The sequence below is a fragment of the Ranitomeya imitator genome, chromosome 5, assembly GCF_032444005.1.
Source record: "Ranitomeya imitator isolate aRanImi1 chromosome 5, aRanImi1.pri, whole genome shotgun sequence".
Classification (NCBI taxonomy): Eukaryota; Metazoa; Chordata; class Amphibia; order Anura; family Dendrobatidae; genus Ranitomeya; species Ranitomeya imitator.
The window spans coordinates 173049780-173074897 of NC_091286.1; the positions used below are offsets into that span (position 1 = coordinate 173049780).

The following is a 25118-nucleotide window of genomic DNA, read 5'->3' on the forward strand; positions in this document are numbered from 1 at the left end:
TTGAAATTACTTTAGTTTTGTGCCATGTCTGTGATCTGCTTTTTTTTCTACAAAATTAAACAACTGATTGAACATCCTCCGAGGCCGGTGATTCCATAATTTTTGCCAGGGGTTGTATATAGTAATTGTAGTATAATGCACAAACCATAGTCCTTGATAATGTTAATGCAGCTCCCATATAGTACATGTAGGTTATTGCACAAATGTACACCCCATGGTCCTTGAAAAAGTATAATGCAGCTCCCATATAGTGTAATGCACGCCCTATAGTCCTTGATAGAGTATAATACAGCTACTATTTATAATGCAAAGCCTATACTACTTGATAGAGTATAAAGCAACTCCCATATAGTATAATGCACAGCCTTTAGCCCTTGATATAGTATAATGCAGCTCCCATATAGTACATATAGTTTATTGCACAAATGTACACCCCATAGTCTTTGATAGAGTATAATGCAGCTCCTATATGGTACATATAGTATATTGCACAAATGCACCCCACATAGTCTTTGATAGAGTATACTGTAGCTCCCATATAGTATCATGCACAGCCTGTAGTCTTTGATATAGTATAATTAAGCTCCCATATAGTATAATGCACAGTCTATAGTCCCTGATAGTGTATAATGCAGCTCCCATATAGTAAATATAGTATAATTCTCACCCTATAGTCCTTGATAGAGTATATTGCAGCTCACATATAGTATAATGCACACCCCATCGTCCTTGATAGAATATAATGCAGCTCCCATATAGTATAATGCACAGACCATAGTCTTTGATAGAGTATAATGCAGCTTCCAGATAGTAAATGTAGTATAATGCATACCCCATAGTCCTTGTTAGAGTGTAATGTAGCCCCCATATGGTATAATGCAGTCCCCATATAGTATAATGCAGCCCTCATGTGGTGTATTGCAGCCTTGATATGGTATAATGCAGACCCCCTATAGTATAATGCAGGCCCATATAGTATAATGCACACCCTGTATAGCATAAATCAGCACCATATAGCATAACGCACACATCACTGCAGCTCCATGTAGCATAACTAAGCACAATATAGCATAATGCAGTCCCCATATAATACATATAGTACAATGCAGCCCCCATATAGCATAATGCAACCCTGATGTAGTATAATGCACACCCCACAGTCCTCCAGTATTATGGCCACCTCACTGATTTAAAAAAATACATTACTAACTTCTCCCTGTATCCCCCCCGCTGCGCCGTTCTTTGCAGCATTAAGATTGGCCGATACAGTTGTGCGATGCTGGGCACTGGTTGGGAGGGGGGTGGTCCGAAGCTGGCACAGGCATCGGGCCCCCTGTCTCATGGGCCCCAAAGTGGCCACATGGTTGGGGGAGTATGGGCCCTAGGCAGATAAATGCCCACACCCGAACGCCAGCCCTGGTAACAATTCATGTATACATTAATGATCATAGTAGAAATAACATCTGAACAGTCTCTCAGCATACTCATGCAACCAAAAGTTTACACAGCTGTTTATAACGACAACTAGCAGTTTCACATTCTACCCACCTTATACGTTGTTAAGCAGTATACTTTATTATCCGGATCTGTTATTTAGGAACATTAGAATCTGAGAAAATGTATGAAGGAAAACAATGGAGTCAGTGTTTGGTAAATGACAGATAACTATGGTAAATGACAGATAATTATGAGCACTTTTGATAATGTTTTATTTTTATCTACAGGGACTACTTCAAGATGTTAAACTAATATTTGATTCAACAATTGAAGATATTTTAAGAAAAAAAGGTTGCCAGCTAAGCCACTCAGGTACTACTTTATAAATGCAATATAAATTTTATTATCGAAATAGATGTAATGTAATGTAACAATATACATGTTCATTTTTTTGCAATCTTCCTGAGATTTATTGCAGTGGTGACAAATGTTTTTTTTCTTATAAAAGCTTAATTCCAGCTCACCCAGTTGCTCTATGCTCATCCACCTGGGACTCAGACACCGGCTTCACCCTGGCCTCACATCAAGGATAATAGAAAAAATTGGACTCTGGCTCAACAGGACTGAATTTTCCTTTTCTTTTTCAAAAGAAAATATAGTGCATACAAAGTAAAAATTTACACGGTTGCCCTAGGCGGTCTTACTCATGAGTTAAGGTACCGTCACATTAAGCGACGCTGCAGCGATCCAGACAACCATCCCGATCGCTGCAGCGTCGCTGTGTGGTCGCTGGAGAGCTGTCACACAGACAGCTCTCCAGCGACCAACGATGCCGGTCCCCTGGTAACCAGGGTAAATATCGGGTTACTAAGCGCAGGGCCGCGCTTAGTAACCCGATGTTTACCCTGGTTACCAGCGTAAACGTAAAAAAAAAAAAAACTACATACTTACCTTCCGCTGTCCGTCCCCCGGCGCTGTGCTTTCCTGCACTGACTGTGAGCGCCAGCTGGAAAGCACAGCGGTGATGTCAGCACAGTCACCGCTGTGCTCTGCTTTCCGGCTGGCCGGCACTCACAGTGCAGAGAAGCACAGCGCCGGAGGACAGACAGCGGAAGGTAAGTATGTAGTGTTTTTTTTTTACGTTTACGCTGGTAACCAGGGTAAACATCGGGTTACTAAGCGCGGCCCTGCGCTTAGTAACCCGATGTTTACCCTGGTTACCAGTGAAGACATCGCTGAATCGGCGTCACACACGCCGATTCAACGATGTCTGCGGGAGGTCCAGCGACGAAACAAAGTTCTGGACTTTCTGCGCCGACCAACGATGGCACAGCAGGATCCTGATCGCTGCTGCCTGTCAAACTGAACGATATCGCTAGCCAGGACGCTGCAACGTCACGGATCGCTAGCGATATCGTTCAGTGTGAAGGTACCTTAAGACTGCCTAGTGCAGTCGAAATGCATCGACTGGGTCTTGTCGACCATGTAAATTTTTGTTTTGTATGCACTATATTTTCTTTTGAAAAATGAAAAAAAGGAAAATCCAGTCCTGTTGAGCAGGACTCCAATTTTTTCTTTTTTTTTTCTTACTTTACAAACAGTATATCGAGGAAACAGATGAAAGTTCAGACATGGATGCAGAGGAGTGGGTCGCCAGTATGAGCTGTGCCTCCGGGACCTCGGTGTAAGTGATATCTGAGCTCCAGCTGTCACAGCCAGGAGCAGTGCTCGCACCAACTCCTGGGCCATTTTACGCCCCTAAATGTTGTGATCAATAGCAGTCATAGCATTTAGGAGGCTGAAAGAATGAGGGGGCTCCTTCGCCTTTGGGATCTGCTCCCCTGTGATTTCATCGCGAGAGCCCGATCGTTGCTATGGCAACCCAAAATCATCATTATGACCTCTGGGTCTGCCAGCTGCGGTACTCTGGTCTAAGAGGCTTCTTTCAGTTGAAAACTAACAGTTATGCTCCTGCATTGCTATGCTTTATAACTGGATTCAGAGTACTGGGTCTAAGTAATAAAGTGTAAAAATATATATTCATCCAGAGAAAAAAAATCCCTCAAATGACTGGCAAAATAGGGTAATGCAAAATCTAGTTTTTGAAAAAAAAAAGCGTCTTCTAGTGTTTGACAGCAGCAAAACATTAAAAAAGATATAAATCACTGTAATTGCACTGACCCACAGAATAAAATCATCTAATTACTTATGCCGTACAAGGAATGGCGGAAAAAAAAAAATAAAACCAATTATCCACCTGATGTTGAATTGTTCATTCTGCATCCCAAAGATTGCAGTAAGGCTTTTTCCTGTGCTTTGTGCTGAGCACTAACAGCGCTCAGCGCTTACTAATGCGTGATTCAAACGGAATCCTCAGCAGAAGATTCCCTATAATGAGGCAGATGGAGTCATTGTGGACGCCATTTGACCTGTAACCCGGTGGTGTCTGTATTTTTAGATGTGCATAAAAGCGCCGTCCACCACAGTTTTGTGCACTTCTAAAAAGGACCACACTGAACAGAGGCCAGATGTAGTCCACAGTAACTGCTACTTCATTATCATGAATGGATCCTTCGGGGGTTTTATCTGAATCAAACTGAAACCTCAGTATAAGTCCACTCCTCAGCATAAAGCACAGGATAAATGTGATCACAAATATGGTGTAAAATGTTCCCAACAAAAGCTTCAAATCAATCTACAAAAAAAGCTCACTTTATAGGGGGTTTCTACATTACTGGTAGTACAAAGGCTCTGAAAAAGTGAAATGACTCCTCGCTCCCCCCCCAAAAAAAAACCCAACAAATTCTGCACTCCCAAATCCAAATTTCCCCCTCCCTTCTGGGCCCCAGTGTGCATAAACCATATTTAACGTCCACATTTTTTCTATTTCTGCAGCTGTGAGAGCCCTCCTAATTTACAGGTGTGTCTGCAGAAGCGTGAGCAGTGCTATACAACGTACTGGTCACTACATCATATTGGTAACTACAACGTACTGGGGACTACAATGTACTAAGCATTAGAAAGGCAGTTTACACTTTTTACTCAGCAACATCCACTGCTGCTTGTTTCTGGTAGATAAATTAGGTATAAAGAGGTATAATTATAAAAGGGTAAAATTTTCAAAATTTAGTCACTTGAAAGGGGATTCCGCTCTTCTAGCACTTAGGGGCTCTGTATATGGAGTCTGCAAACTATTCTAGAAAAATTTGCTCTCCGGGAGGCAAATAGCGTTCCTTCCCTCCGAGTCTTGCCGTATGGCTAAGCTGTACTGTATAGGGTATTTCCACGTTCAGCACATATTGTGGGACAAATATTGGTGCCATTTTTACCTACTGTCCATTATGAAAATGTAAAATCTAGGGTTAAAACAAAATTTTGGTGGTAAAAATGTAATTATTTTTTCTTCACTGCCTAATGGTATAAAAATCTATGACACACCTGTGGTGTCAATATGATCACTGCACCCCTAGATGAATTAATTGGAAGGTAGTTTGTAAAATTAGGTCACATATAGGGGATTTCTGCTGTTCTGGCACATCAACAGCTCTGCCAATGTAACGTGGCAACCTCAAACTATTTCAGCAAAATCCAGAGATGTAGTTTGTAAAATCGGGACTTATGAGGGATTCTGCTGTTCTGGCACCTCAGAGGTTCTCCTAGAGGGTCATTGCACCCGCAAACCAAAACAGTATAATCTGCACTAAGATATGGTGCTGCTTCCCTTGTAAGCTTTGCACTGTGCCTGAAAAGTATTTCCTGATTACATGTAGGGTACTGGCGCACTCAGGAGATCCAACTTTCCTATTAGCCCATAGAAAAAGTAAAAACTTGGAGTTAAAGCAAGATTTTACTGGTAAAAATATAATTTTTCTTTCTTCACCGCCCAATGGTATAAAATTCTGTGAGGCACATGTGGTGTCATTATGATCACTGCACCTCTAGATTATTATTATTTATTATAGCGCCATTTATTCCATATGAGGAGGGGTATACATAATAATACACACAACTGGTAAATGAGGAGAGGACCCTGCCCGCAAGGGCTCACAATCTACAAGGGATGGGTGAGAATACTGTAGGTGAGGGTAGAGCTGGTTGTGCAGCGGTTTGGTCTGTCAGTGGTTTCTGCATGTTGTAGGATGAATTCATTGGGAGGTGCACTTTGTAAAGTGAGGTCACATATGGGGCTTTCTTATGTTCTGGCACCTCAGTGGCTCTGCCAATATGACATGGCAGCCTCAAATCATTCCAGCAAAATCTGAACTCCAATATGGCACTGTGAAAACACGGGGGGGTCAGTGGATGCCCTGGTCTGCTAGCCAAAACCACATGGACCAGTGATAATCCCACCGAACGCCCGCCCTCCTTTTACCATGGGCATAATACTAAGACAACACAGAGTGAGGGTAAAACAGTGTGCCAATCCTTAATTGAACCACAAATCAGGCAAACGGCACATAGAACAGGCTCCACAAAATACCCAATATGTTGCAAATTATAGAGTCTCATCATTCTGCTGACTCGCTGGGATAAGAGCAGCTGTTACTTCAGAGCTTTCAGGGCTGACTACCCCACCTGTGGAATGCGCAGAGAGGAGGCAACAATAAGCCTTGGAAGATGACAGCCCATTGTCTAGTTGACCGTAGGATCTCAACCTGGCGTCTCTGAACATCTCCATGGAGCCAGGTGACCGATGGGTCCTAATCCTAGATTTCTGGAAACGTATCCATGGGGTTCAGGTGACCGGTGAGTCCAAATCCTGACTACCTCAAATGACCAGTGAAGCAGATTTGTATTCTTTCAGCCGGGGTCATGGTCTCCTAAGCTGGTATTATGTAGAATGTCAAATCTGTGTCCCTTGTGATGGTGCCATGATGTCTTGGCTGCTGTCTTGTAAAAAGTTTTTGGGTCTTTGGATCTCTTGTCTTGTCTAGATATATATCTGTATATATCCTTTTTATAGTTAACAAATGTCCTTCAAGCCAGCATTCACATGTAAAGATGAAGAATGGTGATGAGACCAACTCGCATTGTTTTATTATGTAACCTATTTGCATAGTTTGACTCCTCTGTTTTAAAGTCAACAAACTGGCTGGCTCAGACAATGTGTAATCGGCATATCAGCAAACATCATTGTTTACTGTCCTTGTACGACTGTCTTGCAAAGATAGCAGACAAATTGTGGGGTCTAATATAAGATGCAAAACACTAGCCATTCATCCATTTAGAAATCTCAATTTTACCTTCAAGAAGATTCAACATTTCCGACTCTTGACCAATAAGAAAGAAATAGATACATTTAAAAGTCAACATACAGATAACAGTCTATTTCTCCTGGCTTGCTGAAAATAGACGTATGGTTAATTAAGATAAAATACTTGTTACGGATCTGCAACACAGGACTAAGGTAGAAGGGGGAAAACTGACCCTGCACTATGACTAGGCTGAAACCCTACGATGGAGTGAGCGACCCATTCCTTGCGAATAGACCCACCGATGATCCTAGGTTAATCGCAAGTGAAGACCTATAGATAAGGTGAAGGGGTTCCCTAAAAGAACTAAGGACTGGGTGCAAAAACGGGTCACCTCCTAATAGAAAACAAATAGAAGGCTGCAGAAACCAATAGAAAACAGAAACTAAGGCTAGCAGAACGAGAGGTACCAGCACTGCACAAATAACACACACAGTAGACAAAGCAAAGCACCAAGCTAGAGCTCAAGCAGATTAACACTGTTGTCGAGCAAGGCCTGGGAGGCAGGTGCTGTTAAATAAAGTGATACAAACACCTGACCCAAGACAAACACAGCACCAGAGGAAAAAGACCAGCAGCCAGAACTCCACAAGAAAATGATGGATAGTCACAAACTAAACAGATTCCTTAAACAGGCCTTATTCGGAAATCTCCTGTGAAAAACCTTAATTAACCTTGAGGCTGAGACGTCCACAGCATTCACCCAGGAATTGTCCTCGGGACCGAAACCCTTCCAGGACACAAGATACTGTAACCCTCTTCTATGCCACCAGGAATCAAGAATGCGCAAAATCTCAAACTCGCAGTCCTCATCAATTGGAGGAGCAGACGGCATAGCAACATTATCTGGCGTGTCAACCTTCTTCAGCAAAGACACATGAAAAACTGAATTAATTTTCCAGGACGAAGGAATGTCTAATCTCACCGCTACCGAGTTGACAATGTGAACCACTTTGAATGGTCCTACAAACTTCGGCTCCAACTTTTTAGAAGGGATCTTCAAACGCAGATTCCTAGTGGACAACCAAACTATGTTGCCAACAACAAACCTCACCTCCCTTATTCTCTTGTCAAAAAATTTCTTAGACCTCCTATTAACCTGTTTAAGATTATGGCAATTTTCAGAAAAACTCCTCCTCAAGCACCGCCGCCCCTATCCTAGAAAAAGGACCGAAAGATGGATTCTTCCCAGTACAACAAAAAAAGGAGAACACCCACCCGAAGAAGACGTATGATTATTGAGAGCAAACATTGAGAGCTACAAAACATCTCAAAAACTGCTCAACATCCTGGTTCTTACTCTGTGGTCTGTTCATTGGACTGCGGATGATAGCCTGACGAAAATGACAAATGAACCTTAAGTCTGTCAAAAAAAGGCACGCCAAAAGCGAGCCACAAACTGTGGTCCCATATAGGAGACAATGTCCGTGGGAACACCATGGAGTCTGACAATCTCCTTCACAAATGCCCTGGCAAGTGTCTTAGCGCAGGGTAATTTATTGAACGGGACCAGATGACACATCTTACTAAACCAGTCCACGACAACCCAGATAACAGAAAAACCCTCAGAGACCAGCAGGTCGGTGATAAAACCCATTGCAAGATGTGTCCATGGAGAGCTAGGGACCTCTAACCGGCAAAGCAACCCTGCCACCGGAGCATGAGAAGCCTTAGACTTAGCGCACACGGTACACTGACGCACCCACTTGACAATTTCTCTAAGCCACCCTGGCCACCAGAAACTCCAACTGATTGACTTTCTTGTTTCAGCAATCTCTGGATGACCCGCCAAACAAGATTCATGACATTCCGTAAACAAAGCTCTTCTCAGGGCTTTAGGCACAAACCATTTCCTATACGGAATGCTAGTTGGTGCCACATCCTGGGCTTTAAGAATGCTATTTTCCAACTCAGAACCTAATGCTGCCACCAATACCCCTCTCTGCAGAATAGATTCTTCCTTTTCAGTATTAACTGCTGGGGAGAAGCTTCGAGGCAAAGCATCAGCTTTAACATTTTTTGTCCCAAGGATATATGTCACAGAGAAATGGAACCGGGCAAGAAACAATGCCCATCTAGCCTGACGGGCATTCAAACGTTTAGCAGCAACCAGATAGATCAGGTTCTTGTGATCAGTAAAGATTGTATAGGATGTCTAGCGCCCTCCAAAAAATGTCGCCAATGCTCAAACGCAAGCTTAATAGCCAGCAATTCTCGGTTCCCAACATCGTAGTTGAGCTCTGCCTCTGAAAATTTCTTAGAAAAGAAAGCACAGGGATGCACCACATTCTCTCCTGGGACAGATCAGCCCCCTCTCCTATTGATGAGGCGCCCACCTCTACCAGAAAGGGCTTAGTCTCATCTGTCTGGATCAAAACAGGAGCAGAGCTAAACCTCTCCTTGAGGTGTTCAAAAGCCTTAACAGCCTCAGGGGACCATTGGACAGTATTGGAACCTTTCTTAGTAAGATCAGTAAGGGGTTTAACGATAACAGAAAAATTATTTATGAATTTTCTATAATAATTAGCAAACCCCAAAAATCTCTGAATCGACTTCAAGCATTCAGGTTCAGGCCACTCCAATACCGCCTGAAACTTCACCGGGTCCATCTCAAAACCATCACTGGAAACAAAGTACCCCCAAAAACTAATTTTCTGTACCGCATACTCGCTTTTCTCCAGTTTAGCAAAGAGCGTGTTTTCTCTCAGAATCTTCAGAACCTCACGGACTCTCTGCCAATGTGACTCCAGATCGGGCGAATAGATCAACATATCATCCAAATAAACAATCACACTCCTACCGATCAACGGAATCAGGATGTCGTTACTGAAATTTTGAAAGAACGCTGGAGCATTTGTAAGGCCGAAAGACATAACTAGACACTCAAAATGACCTTCCGGGGTATTAAAGGCTGTCTTACATTCATCGCCTTCTTTAAGCCGCAGCAAATTATATGCCCCACGGAGATCAATCTTAAGGCCCCTTCACATTAAGCGACACTGCAGCGATACCGACAACGATCCGGATCGCTGCAGCGTCGCTGTTTGGTCGCTGGAGAGCTGTCACACAGACTGCTCTCCAGCGACCAACGATGCCGGTAACCAGGGTAAACATCGGGTAACTAAGCGCAGGGCCGCGCTTAGTAACCTGATGTTTACCCTGGTTACCATGCTAAAAGTAAAAAAAAACAAACACTAGATACTTACCTACAGCCGTCTGTCCTCCAGCGCTGCGCTCTGCTTCTCTGCTCTCCTCCTGTACTGTCTGGGAGCCGGAAAGCAGAGCGGTGACGTCACCGCTCTGCTTTCCGGCTCACAGCCAGTACAGGAGGAGTGCAGAGCACAGCGCTGGAGGACAGACGGCTGTAGGTAAGTATCTAGTGTTTGTTTTTTTTTACTTTTAGCATGGTAACCAGGGTAAACATCGGGTTACTAAGCGCGGCCCTGCGCTTAGTTACCCGATGTTTACCCTGGTTACCAGTGAAGACATCGCTGGATCGGTGTCACACACGCCGATCCAGCGATGTCAGCAGGAGTCCAGCGACGAAATAAAGTTCTGGACTTTCTTCAGCGACCAACGATCTCCCAGCAGGGGCCTGATCGTTGGTCGCTGTCACACATAACGATTTCATTAACGATATCGTTGCTACGTCACAAATAGCAACGATATCGTTAACAATATCGTTATGTGTGAAGGTACCTTTAGAGAACCACTTGTCTCCAACTAATTGGTTAAACAAATCCGGAATTAGAGGCAAGGGGTAAGGATTGCGCACAGTGATCTTTTTAACCCCTTAGTGACGGAGCCAAATTTTTGAAATCTGACCAGTGTCACTTTATGTGGTAATAACTTTGCAACGGTTCAACAAATCCCTGTGATTTTGAGACTGTTTTTACGTGACACATTATACTTTATGATGATGGTAAATTTAGGTCAATATGTTTTGTGTTTATTTATAAAAAATAGCACAAATTTGAGAAAAATGTTAAAAAATTAGCAATTTTCAAAGTTTGAATGATTATCCCTTTAATCCAGATGGTCATACCACAGCAAACCATTAATAAATAACATTTCCCTCATGTCGGCTTTACATCAGCACCATTTCTAAAATGTTCTTTTTATTTTGTTAGCATTTTAGGAGGTTTAAAAATGTAGCAGCAATTTTTCAAGGAAATTTGCAACATTTATTTTTTTAGGGAACTATCCATGTTTGAATTGACTTTAGGGGTCTCATATATTGGGAAACCCCCAAACGTGATACCATTTTAAAAACAGCACCCCCAGACATATTGAAAACTGCAGTCAGGTAGTTAATTAACCCTTCAGGTGCTTTAGAGGAATTAATGCAAAGTGGTATGACAGAAATGAAAATGTGTATTTTTACCACCTAAACGTCGGTAACTTCTGAACAGGTTACAACAGCCGTCAGACTCTAAGGCCGCTATTTGGTCATGAATTGCCATGGCAAACATCAGGACCACACAATCATGATCTGAGGGCACCAATTGGGATAAAGAGGAAGTTCCCACACTCTGTTAACCATTTATAATGATGTAGTCACTATTGACAGCAGCATCTAAGGGGTTAAACAGATATGTATGGTGCCAACACTGATCGTGGCTGATACAGCAAGTTGTCAGCTATAGTGTACAGCCGACAGCTGCTGGATTGTCACCTGCATGGGGAGGCTATTCTCTTATATCTCAGGTCAGTTAAAAGAGGTATTGGCTGTCATTAAGGGGTTAATCTCCCTGAAATCCAGACACGGCCTAAGACCCCCATCTTTTTTTTTACAAAAAACAACCCCACAGCCACAGGAGGCTTAGAGGGTCTTATATGACCTACAGCAAGACTAGTCTGCAGGTATTCCTTTAAGGACTCCCTCTTGGGAATCATCAGATTAAATAAACGACTCTTAGGGAGAGTAACACCTGGGACAAACTCAATAGCGCAATCGTAATCTCTTTGAGGTGGGAGAGCTTGTGACTCCACTTCTGAAAAGACTTTCCAGGATTCCTGAATAGCTTCAGGTAGCTCTTTTCACAACAGCAGCAATGTGTACATCACAACATTTCCTATAACACTCCTGACCCCAGGATCTTATCGTACTTGATGACCTGTCCAGTACCGGATTGTGCATTTTTAACCAGGGTAACCCCGGGACAACTGGAAAAGGCAATTGATCAAGTACAAACAAATCTAAAGATTCCTGGTGTTCCATATTCACAGTGAGTGGAAACCCGGTGACCTTTCGAGAAATGCACCCATGCTCTACAGGAGTATTATCAATCGCCACTACAGGATAAATGTACAGAATCAATCTTATATTTGTCTAGAAATTGTTGATCAATCAAATTAAGTGCAGAACCACAGTCCACCATCACTTGAAAATCAATCGAATGACCACGACAGGTAGAACTACCAGAAAAAGAAACTTCTGCCAACCGTAAAAGTGCAATGCGAAAGGGAGGGTTATTCTGATTGACCTTTTTTTTTTCTCTCTCCCTTGTTTATACGTCCTTCACATTGCTTAATAAAATGGTCAGCCTTACCACAATAGGCATAGCCGCTTGAAGAATCTTTTCTGCCTTTCCTGGGAACGAGAGGACATCGCCCCTAGCTGCATCGGCTCCCCACAGTCAACGGGGCTCTCCAGCAGAATTCTGTCTACCTCTCAATCTTCTATCCACCCGGATAGCTAATTGCATAGCAGCCTCAAGCGTAGCAAGTGCAGGATATGCAATGAGCAAATCTTTAACCCTGTCATTCAAACCTGCTAAAACTGACTCTTGAGTGCTGGATCATTCCAGCTGACCTCTGCAGACCATCATCTGTACTGGGTACAATATCTCTCAGCATCGCCAGAACCCTGAGTTCTGCCTCGGCTGTAGTGACCCGATCAGGATCATCATATAATACCCCCATAGCAGAAGAAAACGCTTCTACTGACATCAAACAAGGGTCATCCGGATGAAGTAAAAATGCCCAAAATTGTGGCTCACCTCGCAATAACAACATAATAATCCCCACACGCTGTAATTCAGCACCTGAAGACCTGGGTCTAAGCCAAAAATAAAGTAAACATGCATTTTTACACGAAAAAATTCCTGCCGCTTTCCAGAAAAATATTGAGGCAAACCCACCTTAGGTTCTTCAAAGCAGATTCCAGGGCAATTACTCATGTGCTGTTGTAAGCTGGCAACTTTCAATGTTAACCCTTGCAGACGCTGAGCAAGATCTTGAACGCTGTTCATATTGCAGAAATCCGAGAGGGGTGTGTTTTTTTTTATTTTTTATACTTTTTTCTGGTTGGACAAACTGTCACGGATCTGCAACACAGGACTAAGGTAGAAGGGGGAAACTGACCCTGCACTATGACTAGGCTGAAACCCTACGATGGTGTGGGCGACCCATTTCTTGCGAATAGACCCACCGATGATCCTAGGTTAATCTCAAGTGAAGACCTATAGATAAGGGGAAGGGGTTCTCTAAAAGAACTAAGGACTGGGTACAAAAACGGGTCACCTCCTAATAGAAAGCAAAGAGAAGGCTGCAGAAACCAATAGAAAAACAGAAACTAAGGCTAGCAGAACCAGAGGTACCTGAACTGCACAAATTACACACACAGAAGACAAAGCAAAGCACCAAGCTAGAGCTCAAGCAGATAAACACTGTTGTCTAGCAAGGACTAGGAGACAGGTGCTGTTTAACCCTGCTGTTCTGTTGGTCAAAAATGACCGACTTTGAACTTCAATATTCTTTAAAATATTCAAGATGCGGCTCTGAAACCCGTGGCCGACCGACCCATCCTCATTTAAGTCAATCAACCACAAGTTTCAGAACCGCATCTTGAACACCCCAAAAAATACCAAAGTTCAAAATAGGTCTCCCCAGACCGAACAGAACAGCAGGGTTAATAAAGAGTGATACAAAGACCTGACCCAAGACAAACCCAGCACCAGAGGAAAAAGACCAGCAGCCAGAACTCCACAAGAAAATTGCAGATAGTCACAAACTAAACAGATTCTAACAATACTGTGTTGTTACAGGCGCTTATTCCATTGTGAGGTTTGTACTGTGCCTCAGAAGTAGTTTATTGACCACATAGGAGGTATCTGTGTATTCAATAGAAATTCCACAACAAATTTTGGGCCCATTTTCTCCTGCTATCCTTGTGAAAATAGAAAACATTGGGGCTAAAACAACATTTTTTTCTGGAACAAAAAGTTTTTCTATTTTTTCCATTTTCACAGATCAACGTTTTAAAATTCTGTGAAGCACCTGGGGGGTTCAAAGTTCTCGCCACATGTCTAGATATATGCCTCGAGGGGTCTTGTTTCCAAAATGAGATGACTTATGGGGTGTTTCCACTGTTTCGGTACATCAGGGGCCTCCAAACGTGACATGACACTCACAGATTATTCCATCAAAGTTTGCATTTCAAAACATCACTCTTTCCATTCTGAGCCCTGCCGTGCACCCAAACAATAATTTTACCCCACATATGGGGTTTTGGCATACTCGGGAGAAATTGCACAACAATTTTTGGAGTCCATTTTCTCCTTTTATCCTTGTGGAAATTGAAAATTTGGGACTAAAAGCCTTTTTTTTTTATGGCTTAACGTTATATATTTCCATGAAGCACCTGGGATTCAAGGTGCTCCCCACACATCTAGATAAATTCCTTGAGGGGTCTGGTTTCCACAATGTGTTTAATTGTTGTGGGTTTCAACTGTTTAGTCACATCAGGGGTTCTCCAAACAAGTCATGTTGTCCGTTCTCGATTCCAGACAATTTTTCTTTCAAAAAGTCAAATGGAACTCGTTTCGTTCCAAGCCCTACCATGCTCCTAAACAGTACATTTCCCTCACATGTGCAGTATTGGTGTGCTCAGGAGAAATTGTGCAACACATTTTTGGGCCCATTTTTTTTTATCCTTGTTAAAATAAAGAAATTTGGGTCTAAAGTAAAATATTTGTGAGAAAACTGTAAATCTTAATTTTTTCCTTCCACATTGCAGAAATTCCTATGAAGCAACTGAATGAAGGGTTAATAAACTTTTTGAATGTGGTTTTGAGCACCTTGAGGGGAGCAGTTTTTAGAATGGTGTAAATTTTCAGTATTTTATTTCAAATATGATGTGGTCCTTATAAAAAATTGTTTTGTAAAATTTGGTTGGAAAAATGAGAAATTGCTGATCAACTTTTAACCCTTCTAACTTCCTAAAAATTTAAAACTCCATTTCAAAAATTGTGCTCATGTAAAGTAGATATGTGGGAAATGTAAGTAGGAAATGTAATTTGCCAACTATTTTGTGTGATTTGTGTGTATATTTAGAAGGGATTAAAGATCCCTTCTTGTTATGGTCTGGTGATTAAGGAGCGACATGCGACTAGCTCTGAGCAGGTGGTAACTATACTGACCGCAGTCCCTAAGCTCGACACAACACTAGAAGTAGCCGTGGAATGCTCCTAACTCTGCCTAGGCATCTCGTCACAGCCTAAGAGCTAACTACCCCTAAAGATAGAAGCAGGAAAACTGTCTTGCCTCAGAGAAAATCCCCAAAGGATAGATTAGCCCCCCACAAGTAATGACTGTGAGAGGAGAAGGAAATGACATACGTAGTATGAAACAAGATTAAGCACAGGAGGCCACTTCTAGCTAGATAGAAAAAGTACAGGACAGAACGCTGTGCGGTCAGTAATAAAAACTAGAAAAATCCACCGCAGAGAAATGTAAAAATCTCCACACCTGACTAAAGGTGTGGAGGGCAAACTCTGCTGCCCAGAGCTTCCAGCCTAGCTGAATAGATCCATACTGATAAGCTGGACAAATGAACAAAACATAGAAGGTGCTGAACAACAAAGTCCACAACAAGTGAACTGCAAAAGGACAAGCAAGGACTTAGCTTTTGCTGAACTGGTCAGAGTGTCAGGAAAATCCTAAGAGCAATGACTCCAGGCAGGAACAATTGACAACTGGAATTGAATGAGGGATAAGGCCAGACTAATATAGCCGAGCCAGAAAGACGATCAGTGAAAACAGTTGCTGAAGCTAAATCCAAGAAGCAGCCATACCACTCAAAACCACAGGAGGGAGCCCAAGAGCAGAACTCACAAAAATGCTACTTACAACCACCGGAGGGAGCCCAAGAGCGGAATTCACAACAGTAACCCCCCTTGAGGAGGGGTCACCGAACTCACACCAGAGCCCCCAGGCCGATCAGGACGAGCCAAATGAAAAGCACGAACCAAATCGGCGGCATTAACATCGGAGGCAATAACCCAAGAATTATCTTCCTGGCCATAACCCTTCCACTTGACAAGATACTGAAGCTTCCGCCTCGAAAAACGAGAATCCAAAATTTTCTCAACCACATATTCCAACTCCCCCTCAACCAACACCGGGGCAGGAGGATCAACAGATGGAACAACGGGCACCACATATCTCCGCAACAAAAATCTATGGAAAACATTGTAGATCGCAAAAGAGGCTGGAAGGGCCAAACGAAAAGACACAGGATTCATAATCTCAGAAATCTTATAAGGACCAATAAACCAAGGCTCGAACTTAGGGGAAGAAACCTTCATAGGAACATGACGAGAGGACAACCAGACCAAATCCCACACATGAAGCCAAGGACCAACTCACCGACGGCGGTTAGCAAAACGCTGAGCCTTTTCCTGGGACAACGTCAAATTGTCCACCACATGAGTCCAAATCTGCTGCAACCTGTCCATCACAGAATCTACACCAGGACAATCAGAAGGCTCAACCTGCCCTGAAGATAAACGAGGATGGAAACCAAAATTACAAAAGAAAGGCGAAACCAAAGTAGCCGAACTGGCCCGATTGTTAAGGGCAAACTCGGCCAACGGCAAGAAAGTCACCCAATCATCCTGATCAGCAGACACACAGCATCTCGAATAGGTCTCCAAGGTTTGATTAGTTCGCTCAATTTGACCATTTGTCTGAGGATGGAACGCCGAAGAAAAAGACAAATCAATACCCATCCTAGCACAAAAGGCCCGCCAAAACCTGGAAACAAACTGGGAACCTCTGTCAGACACAATATTCTCCGGGATGCCATGCAAACGAACCACATGTTGAAAAAACAATGGAACCAAATCAGAGCAGGAAGGCAATTTTGGCAAAGGTACCAAATAGACCATTTTAGAGAACCGGTCACAAACCACCCAGATAACAGACATCCTCTGGGACACAGGAAGATCCGAAATAAAATCCATGGAAATATGCGTCCAAGGCCTCTCCGGGACGGGCAAAGGCAAAAGCAACCCACTAGCGCGGGAACAGCAAGGCTTAGCCCGGGCACAAGTCCCACAGGACTGCACAAAAGAACGCACATCCTGCGACAAGGAAGGCCACCAAAAGGACCTAGCAACCAAATCTCTGGTACCAAAAATCCCAGGATGACCGGCCAACACAGAACAATGGACCTCAGAAATTACCTTACTTGTCCATCTATCAGGAACAAACAGCTTCCCCACAGGACAGCGGTCAGGTTTATCAGCCTGAAACTCCCGAAGCGCCCGCGGCAAATCAGGGGAGATGGCAGACAGAATCACCCCTTCGCTAAGGATGCCAACCGGCTCAAGGACTCCAGGAGAATCCGGCAAAAAACTCCTAGAGAGGGCATCCGCTTTAACATTCTTAGATCCTGGAAGATACGAGACCACAAAATCAAAACGGGAGAAAAACAGGGACCACCGAGCCTGTCTAGGGTTCAGCCGCTTGGCCGACTCAAGGTAAATCAGATTCTTATGATCGGTCAAGACCACAATGCGATGCTTGGCTCCCTCAAGCCAATGTCGCCACTCCTCAAATGCCCACTTCATAGCCAACAACTCCCGATTGCCAACATCATAATTGCGTTCCGCAGGAGAAAAGTTTCGGGAAAAGAAGGCACATGGCTTCATCAAGGAACCATCAGAATTCCTCTGTGACAAAACGGCCCCTGCCCCAATCTCAGAAGCGTCAACCTCAACCTGAAAGGGAAGAGAAACATCCAGCTGACGCAAGACAGGGGCAGAAGTAAATCGGCGTTTTAGCTCCCGAAAGGCCTCAACAGCCTCAGAGGACCAATTAGTCACATCAGCGCCTTTCTTCGTCAAATCGGTCAGGGGTTTAACCACACAAGAGAAGTTGGCAATGAAACGGCGATAAAAATTAGCAAAGCCCAAAAATTTCTGAAGGCTCTTCACAGATGTGGGTTGAATCCAGTCATAAATGGCTTGGACCTTAACAGGATCCATTTCTATAGACGAAGGGGAAAAAATAAACCCCAAAAAAGAGACCTTCTGAACTCCAAATAGGCACTTAGACCCCTTCACAAATAGAGCATTATCACGAAGGATCTGGAATACCATCCTGACCTGCTTCACATGAGACTCCCAATCATTGGAAAAAATCAAAATATCATCCAAATACACAATCAAGAATTTGTCAAGATAATTGCGGAAAATATCATGCATAAAGGACTGAAATACAGAAGGAGCATTAGAAAGCCCGAAAGGCATCACCAGGTATTCAAAATGGCCTTCGGGCGTATTAAATGCAGTTTTCCATTCGTCACCCTGTTTAATACGAACAAGATTATATGCCCCTCGAAGGTCAATCTTGGTAAACCAACTAGCCCCTTAATCCTAGCAAACAAATCAGAGAGCAAAGGTAAAGGGTATTGGAATTTGACCCTGATCTTATTAAGAAGGCGATAATCAATACAGGGTCTTAAGGAGCCATCCTTCTTGGCAACAACTTAGAATCCCGCTCCCAATGGTGACAAAGACGGCCGAATATGCCCCTTCTCTAAAGACTCCTTAACATAGCTCCGCATGGCGGCATGCTCTGGCACAGACAGATTGAAAAGTCGGCCCTTAGGGAACTTACAGCCAGGAATCAAGTCAATAGCACAATCACAGTCCCTATGTGGAGGAAGGGAACTGGACTTGGGCTCATCGAATACATCCTGGAAATCCGACAAAAACTCAGGAACATCAGAAGAGGGGGAAGAGGAAATTGACATTAAAGGAACGTCACTATGTACCCCTTGACAACCCCAACTAGTCACAGACATTGATTTCCAATCCAGCACTGGATTGTGTACTTGTAACCATGGAAAACCCAGTACAACAACATCATGTAAATTATGCAACACCAGAAAACGGCAATCTTCCTGATGTGCAGGAGCTATGCACATAGTCAGCTGAGTCCAATACTGAGGTTTATTCTTGGCCAATGGTGTAGCATCAATACCCCTCAAGGGTATGGGACTCTGCAAAGGCTGCAAAGAAAAACCACAGCGCCTAGCGAATTCTAAGTCCATTAAGTTCAGAGCAGCGCCCGAATCCACAAATGCCATGACAGAAAAAGATGACAATGAGCAAATCAGGGTCACAGACAGGAGAAACTTAGGCTGCACAGTACTAATGGTAACAGATCTAGCGACCCTCTTAATACGCTTAGGGCAATCAGAAATAGCATGAGCAGAATCACCACAGTAAAAACACAGCCCATTCTGACGTCTGTATCCCCTCTGTTCCGCTCTAGTCAAAATCCTATCACATTGCATGGCCTCAGGACACTGCCATATGGTGCACCACTTTGCATTTGCGCAGGCGCCGATCAATCTGAATGGCCAGAGACATAGATTCGCTCAAACCAACAGGCGTGGGAAAACCCACCATAACATCTTTAAGGGCTTCAGAAAGACCCTTTCTGAAAATTGCTGCCAGAGCGTCCTCATTATATTTAGTGAGCACAGGCCATTTTCTAAATTTCTGGCAGTATAATTCTGCCGCTTCCTGACCCTGACAAAGGGCCAATAGTGTTTTCTCAGCATGCTCTACAGAGTTAGGTTCATCATACAATATTCCGAGCGATTGAAAGAATGCATCTATATTGAGCAATGCCGGATCCCCTGACTCAAGAGAGAATACCCAGTCCTGAGGGTCGCCACGCAGCAGAGAAATAACTATCTTTACTTGCTGAATGGGGTCACCAGAGGAACGGGGTTTCAGAGCAAAAAATAATTTGCAGTTATTTTTAAAGTTCAAAAACTTAGATATATCCCCGTAAAACAAATCCGGAGTAGGAATTCTAGGCTCTAAGGCCGGAGCCTGAACAACATAATCTTGAATACTCTGTACTCTTGCAGCAAGCTGATCCACACAAGAAAACAACCCCTGAACATCCATGCCTGCATCCAAATCCTGAATCACCCAGACAAAAGACAAAACAAACTAAAGAAAAAAAAATGGCTCAGAACTCTTTTTTTCTTTTCCTTCTTTTGAGATGCATTCAGCTCATTATTGGCCAGTTGTACTGTTATGTGTTATGAAAGGTAATTCAGTACCACAATGGACATAGAGGTCAGCGCACATACAGTGACCTGGCAATAACCCAAAAAACAAGAACGAGCTCTGAGACGTGGGAACTCTGTTGACCGCAATCCCTAATCCTCTCCAACCACACTAAAGGCAGCCGTGGATTGCGCCTAACGCTGCCTATGCAACTCGGCACAGCCTGAGAAACTAGCTAGCCTGAAGATAGAAAATAAGCCTACCTTGCCTCAGAGAAATACCCCAAAGGAAAAGGCAGCCCCCGCATATAATGACTGTGAGTTAAGATGAAAAGACAAACGTAGAGATGAAATAGATTTAGCAAAGTGAGGCCCAACTTTCTGAACAGAGCGAGGATAGGAAAGGTAACTTTGCGGTCAACACAAAACCCTACAAAAACCACGCAAAGGGGGCAAAAAGACCCTCCGTACCGAACTAACGGCACGGAGGTACACCCTCTGCATCCCAGAGCTTCCAGCAAGCAGAAAAAAACAAATTGACAAGCTGGACAGAAAAAAAACAGCAAACAATAGCAAAGAGGAACTTAGCTATGCAGAGCAGCAGGCCACAGGAACGATCCAGGAGGAAACAGGTCCAATACTAGAACATTGACTGGAAGCCAGGATCAAAGCACTAGGTGGAGTTAAATAGAGAAGCACCTAACGACTTCACCACATCACCTGAGGAAGGAAACTCAGAAGCCGCAGTATCACTTTCCTCCAACGGAAGCTCACAGAGAGAACCAGCCGAAGTACCACTTGTGACCACAGGAGGGAGCTCTGCCACAGAATTCACAACAGTTATGGTCTGGTGATTAAGGAGCGACATGCGACTAGCTCTGAGCAGGTGGTAACTATACTGACCGCAGTCCCTAAGCTCAACACAACACTAGAAGTAGCCGTGGAATGCTCCTAACTCTGCCTAGGCATCTCGTCACAGCCTAAGAGCTAACTACCCCTAAAGATAGATGCAGGAAAACTATCTTGCCTCTGAGAAAATCCCCAAAGGATAGATTAGCCCCCCACAAGTAATGACTGTGAGAGGAGAAGGAAATTACATACATAGTATGAAACAAGATTAAGCACAGGAGGCCACTTCTAGCTAAATAGAAAAAGTACAGGACAGAACGCTGTGCGGTCAGTAATAAAACTAGAAAAAGTCCACCGCAGAGGAATGCAAAAATCTCCACACCTGACTAAAGGTGTGGAGGGCAAACTCTGCTGCCCAGAGCTTCCAGCCTAGCTGAATAGATTCATACTGATAAGCTGGACAAATGAACAAAACATAGAAAGTGCTGAACAACAAAGTCCACAACAAGTGAACTGCAAAAGGACAAGCAAGGACTTAGCTTTTGCTGAACTGGTCAGAGTGTCAGGAAAATCCTAAGAGCAATGACTCCAGGCAGGAACAATTGACAACTGGCATTGAATGAGGGATAAGGCCAGACTAATATAGCCGAGTCAGAAAGACGATCAGTGAAAACAGCTGCTGAAGCTAAATCCAAGAAGGAGCCATACCAATCAAAACCACAGGAGGGAGCCCAAGAGCAGAACTCACAAAAATGCTACTTAAAACCACCGGAGGGAGCCCAAGAGCGGAATTCACAATCCCTCTAAAAGACTGGGGCCCAAGTTTGTAGTTTGTTGCCAACTCGGCAGCGGTGAGATTGGACATCCCCTGATCCTGGAGAATTAATTCAGTTTTTCATGTATCTTTACTGAAGAGATTTGACACGCCAGATAAGGAGACAATGCCGATTGTTCCTCCAATTTATGAGGACCGCTAGTTTGAGATTTCACGCATTCTAGATTCCAGGTGGTACAGAGGAAGGTTGCAGTATCTTGTGTCCTGGAAGGGTTTCGGTCCCGAGGATAACTCCTGGGTGAAGGCCGAGGACATCTCAGCCTCAAGGCTGATTAAGGCTTTTCACGGGAGATTTCCGAATAAGATTCGGCCAAGGGAAGATACTGTTAGAATCTATTTAGTTTTGATCCGCCATCTTGTTGTGGTTTTCAGGCTGCTGGTCTTTTTCCTCTGGTGCTGGTTTGTCCTAGGTCAAGTGATTGCTTCACCTTTTATTACCCAGCACTTGCCTCCCAGTCCTTGCTGGACAACAGTGTTAATCCGCTAGTGTTCTGGCTTGGTGACTTGTTAGCGTTCTCTGTTTGATATTGTGCAGTTCTGGGATTTCTAATTCGGCCAGTTTTGTTTTTGGTTTTCCAATCGTTTCTGCGGCTTCCTCTATTTTCCTACTAGGAGTTTACCTGTTTTTTGTTCCCAGTCCCATTCAGGGACACACTTCCCCCTCAAACAAAGACCGAAGGTCCTGGAAGGGCTGATTCTTAGGAAGGAAGGCTGCCGGAAAGAAGCAGGGCGCGTCCGAGGGTGAGTATATTCCCGCCCTGCTTCTTTCCGGCAGCCTTCCTTCCTAAGAATCAGCCCTTCCAGGACCTTCGGTGACGTCGCGGTGACGTCGCGGCTTGTGATTGGTCGCGCGAGCGGTCACATGGGCGGCCGCGCGACCAATCACAAGCCGCGATGTCACCGCGACGTCACCGCAAGGTCTTGGAAGGCTGATTCTAAGGAAGGAAGGTTCCCGGTTAGTACCAGGGCGCGTCAGAGAGTAAGTATGGCGATATTTTTTATTTTAATTCTTTATTTTACACTTAAATCTGAATTCAGATACCAATTCCCGATATCTTAAACATATCGGGAATCGGTATCGGAATTCCGATTCCAGATTCAGAAGATCGCCGACTTCATGGTCGACCCCACACAGGGGTCGGGTCGGGTTTCATGAAACCTGACTTTGCCAAAAGTCGGCGACTTCTGAAAATTTTTTAACCCGTTTCGCTCAACCCTACCTCTGACCTTTCTTGGCACCTGCGCACTGCAGTACTTCGCTCTGCCCTCAACAGGGCAGATAAAGTATGCCTGCGCAGGAACCGTGGCAGGAAGCAGAGGACGTCATCATATGAAGATGGGAGGCACTGGACCCGGACCGTGACGCCCATCGGACCGCATCAGGATCGCCCCTGAGTGAGTATAATATCACCTGCTTTTCTTATCTTTCAGGTGACATCGGGGGCTTATCTACATCATTACAGAACGCTGTAAATAAGCCCCTGATGCCGGTGGCCTTAGCTTATAGGCAACTTTTGGGGTGATTCCCTTTAACACAGTTGTGCAGTCGCCCACAGTAACAAGTCAGAGGAGGACTGGCGTGTTTAGTGACTGTTATCTGGAGGATATGTGCCTGGCTGCAATCCGAAGGATACCGGGTACTATGTAGTGCTGTGAATTGGACATTAATGATGTATACTTGTGTGAATTGGACATTATTGCTTTGAAGTAACCGCATTAATGTGTTGGAACTTTGTTGGATCACTGTCTCCTCACTGAATAAATTAGCACTACACATGCTATTCCTGAAAAACATTGGTGGCTAAAGCAACATTTTAGAGAAAAAAATTACAATTTATTTTTGTTTTCTTTCCACTTTGCATTATTTCCTGTGTAGCACATGAAAAGCTAAAAAAAAGAAAAATCTAACAGAAGTTGTGAAGTATCTGGTTGAGGGGGGGGGGGGAGCACAATTTTTCAAATAGTATCACATTTTGGAAGTTTCCAATATATAAGCCTCTCAAAGTCCATTTAAATCTGAATAGGTCCCTAAATGAGTAGGTTTTGTAAATTCCTTGGAAAAATGAGGAATTGCTGCTAAACGTTTAAGTCTTCTAATACCCTAAAACAATAAAAAGACGTCTGAAAAATTATGATTTAAAGTAGACATATGGTAAATGTTGTTTATTCATTTTATTTTGCACAGCATGAGTAGCTGGTTTAAGGATATAAACATTAAAAGTTTAAAGTTGTGAATTTTTTTTACATTTTGGCCAAAATTCTGATATTTTCACAAATAAACGCAAAACATATGAAGTTAAATTTACCACTAACATAAAGTACAATGTGTCATGAAAAAAATCTTGAAATTACGGTACTGGGTTTCATCGAATCATTCCGGAATTATTACCATATAAAATTACACTGGTCCGATTTTAAAAAATTGACCTAGTCGGTAAGGTTTGTGGCTCCTTCACAAAGGGTTTAACCCCTTAGCGACCGCCGATACGCCTTTTAACGGCGGCCGCTAAGGGTACTTAAACCACAGCGCCGTTAATTAACGGCGCTGTGGAAAAAGTGTATAGCGCCCCCCACAGGCCGATTTTCTCCGGGGTCTCGGCTGCCGAGGGTAGCTGAGACCCCAGAGAACATGATTCGGGGGGTTTTTAACCCTCCCCGCATTTGCGATCGCCGGTAATTAACCGTTTACCGGCGATCGCAAAAAAAAAAAAAGCGATCTCTTTTTAATTTCTCTGTCCTCCGATGTGATCGCACATCGGAGGACAGAGAAAAGGGGTCCCAGGTGGCCCCCCAATACTCACCTAGCTCCCCCGATGCTCCTCGTGTCTCCCGGTGGGCGCCGCCATCTTCAAAATGGCGGGCGCATGCGCAGTGCGCCCGCCGGCCGGCACCGGGAGAATCTTTGGGGTCTCGGCTGCCTGGGGTAGCCGAGACCCCAAAGAGCATGATCGGGGGTCGGTTTTAGCGACCCCTGTTTTGCGATCGCCGGTAATTAACTGTTTACCGGCGACCGCAAAAAAAAAAAAAAAAAAGTAAAGTGTAATTCTCTGTCCTCTGATGTGATCGCACATCAGAGGACAGAGAAATAGGGGGATTCGGGGACCCTAGCATACTCACCTAGGTCCCTGGATCCTCTTGCTGCTCCTCCTGGCCGCCGGCAGAAGAACATGGCGGACGCATGCCCAGTGCGCCCGCCATCTGTTTCCATCTGCCGGCCGGCAGGAGAACAGCAGTTAGGGCTAAAATTAGGGTTAGGGTTAGGGGTAGGGTTAGGGGTAGGGTTAGGGTTAGGGTTAGGGGTAGGGTTAGGGTTAGGTTAGGGGTAGGGTTAGGGGTAGGGTTAGGGGTAGGGTTAGGGGTAGGGTTAGGGGTAGGGTTAGGGTTAGGGTTAGGTTAGGGGTAGGGTTAGGGTTAGGTTAGGGGTAGG

At 44.0% G+C, this 25118-nt stretch overlaps 1 protein-coding gene across 3 annotated transcripts in view; it reads left to right on the top strand.

The window, feature by feature from the left end:
* THBS2 (thrombospondin 2) overlaps window positions 1-25118 on the top strand; it is an 800800-nt gene that overhangs the window by 246452 nt on the left and 529230 nt on the right. For all 3 annotated transcript variants that reach the window (XM_069769330.1, XM_069769328.1, XM_069769329.1), the window contains exon 4: window positions 1725-1809. In XM_069769330.1, coding sequence (XP_069625431.1) covers window positions 1725-1809 — 85 coding nt within the window. The remainder of the gene's footprint in view (window positions 1-1724; window positions 1810-25118) is intronic.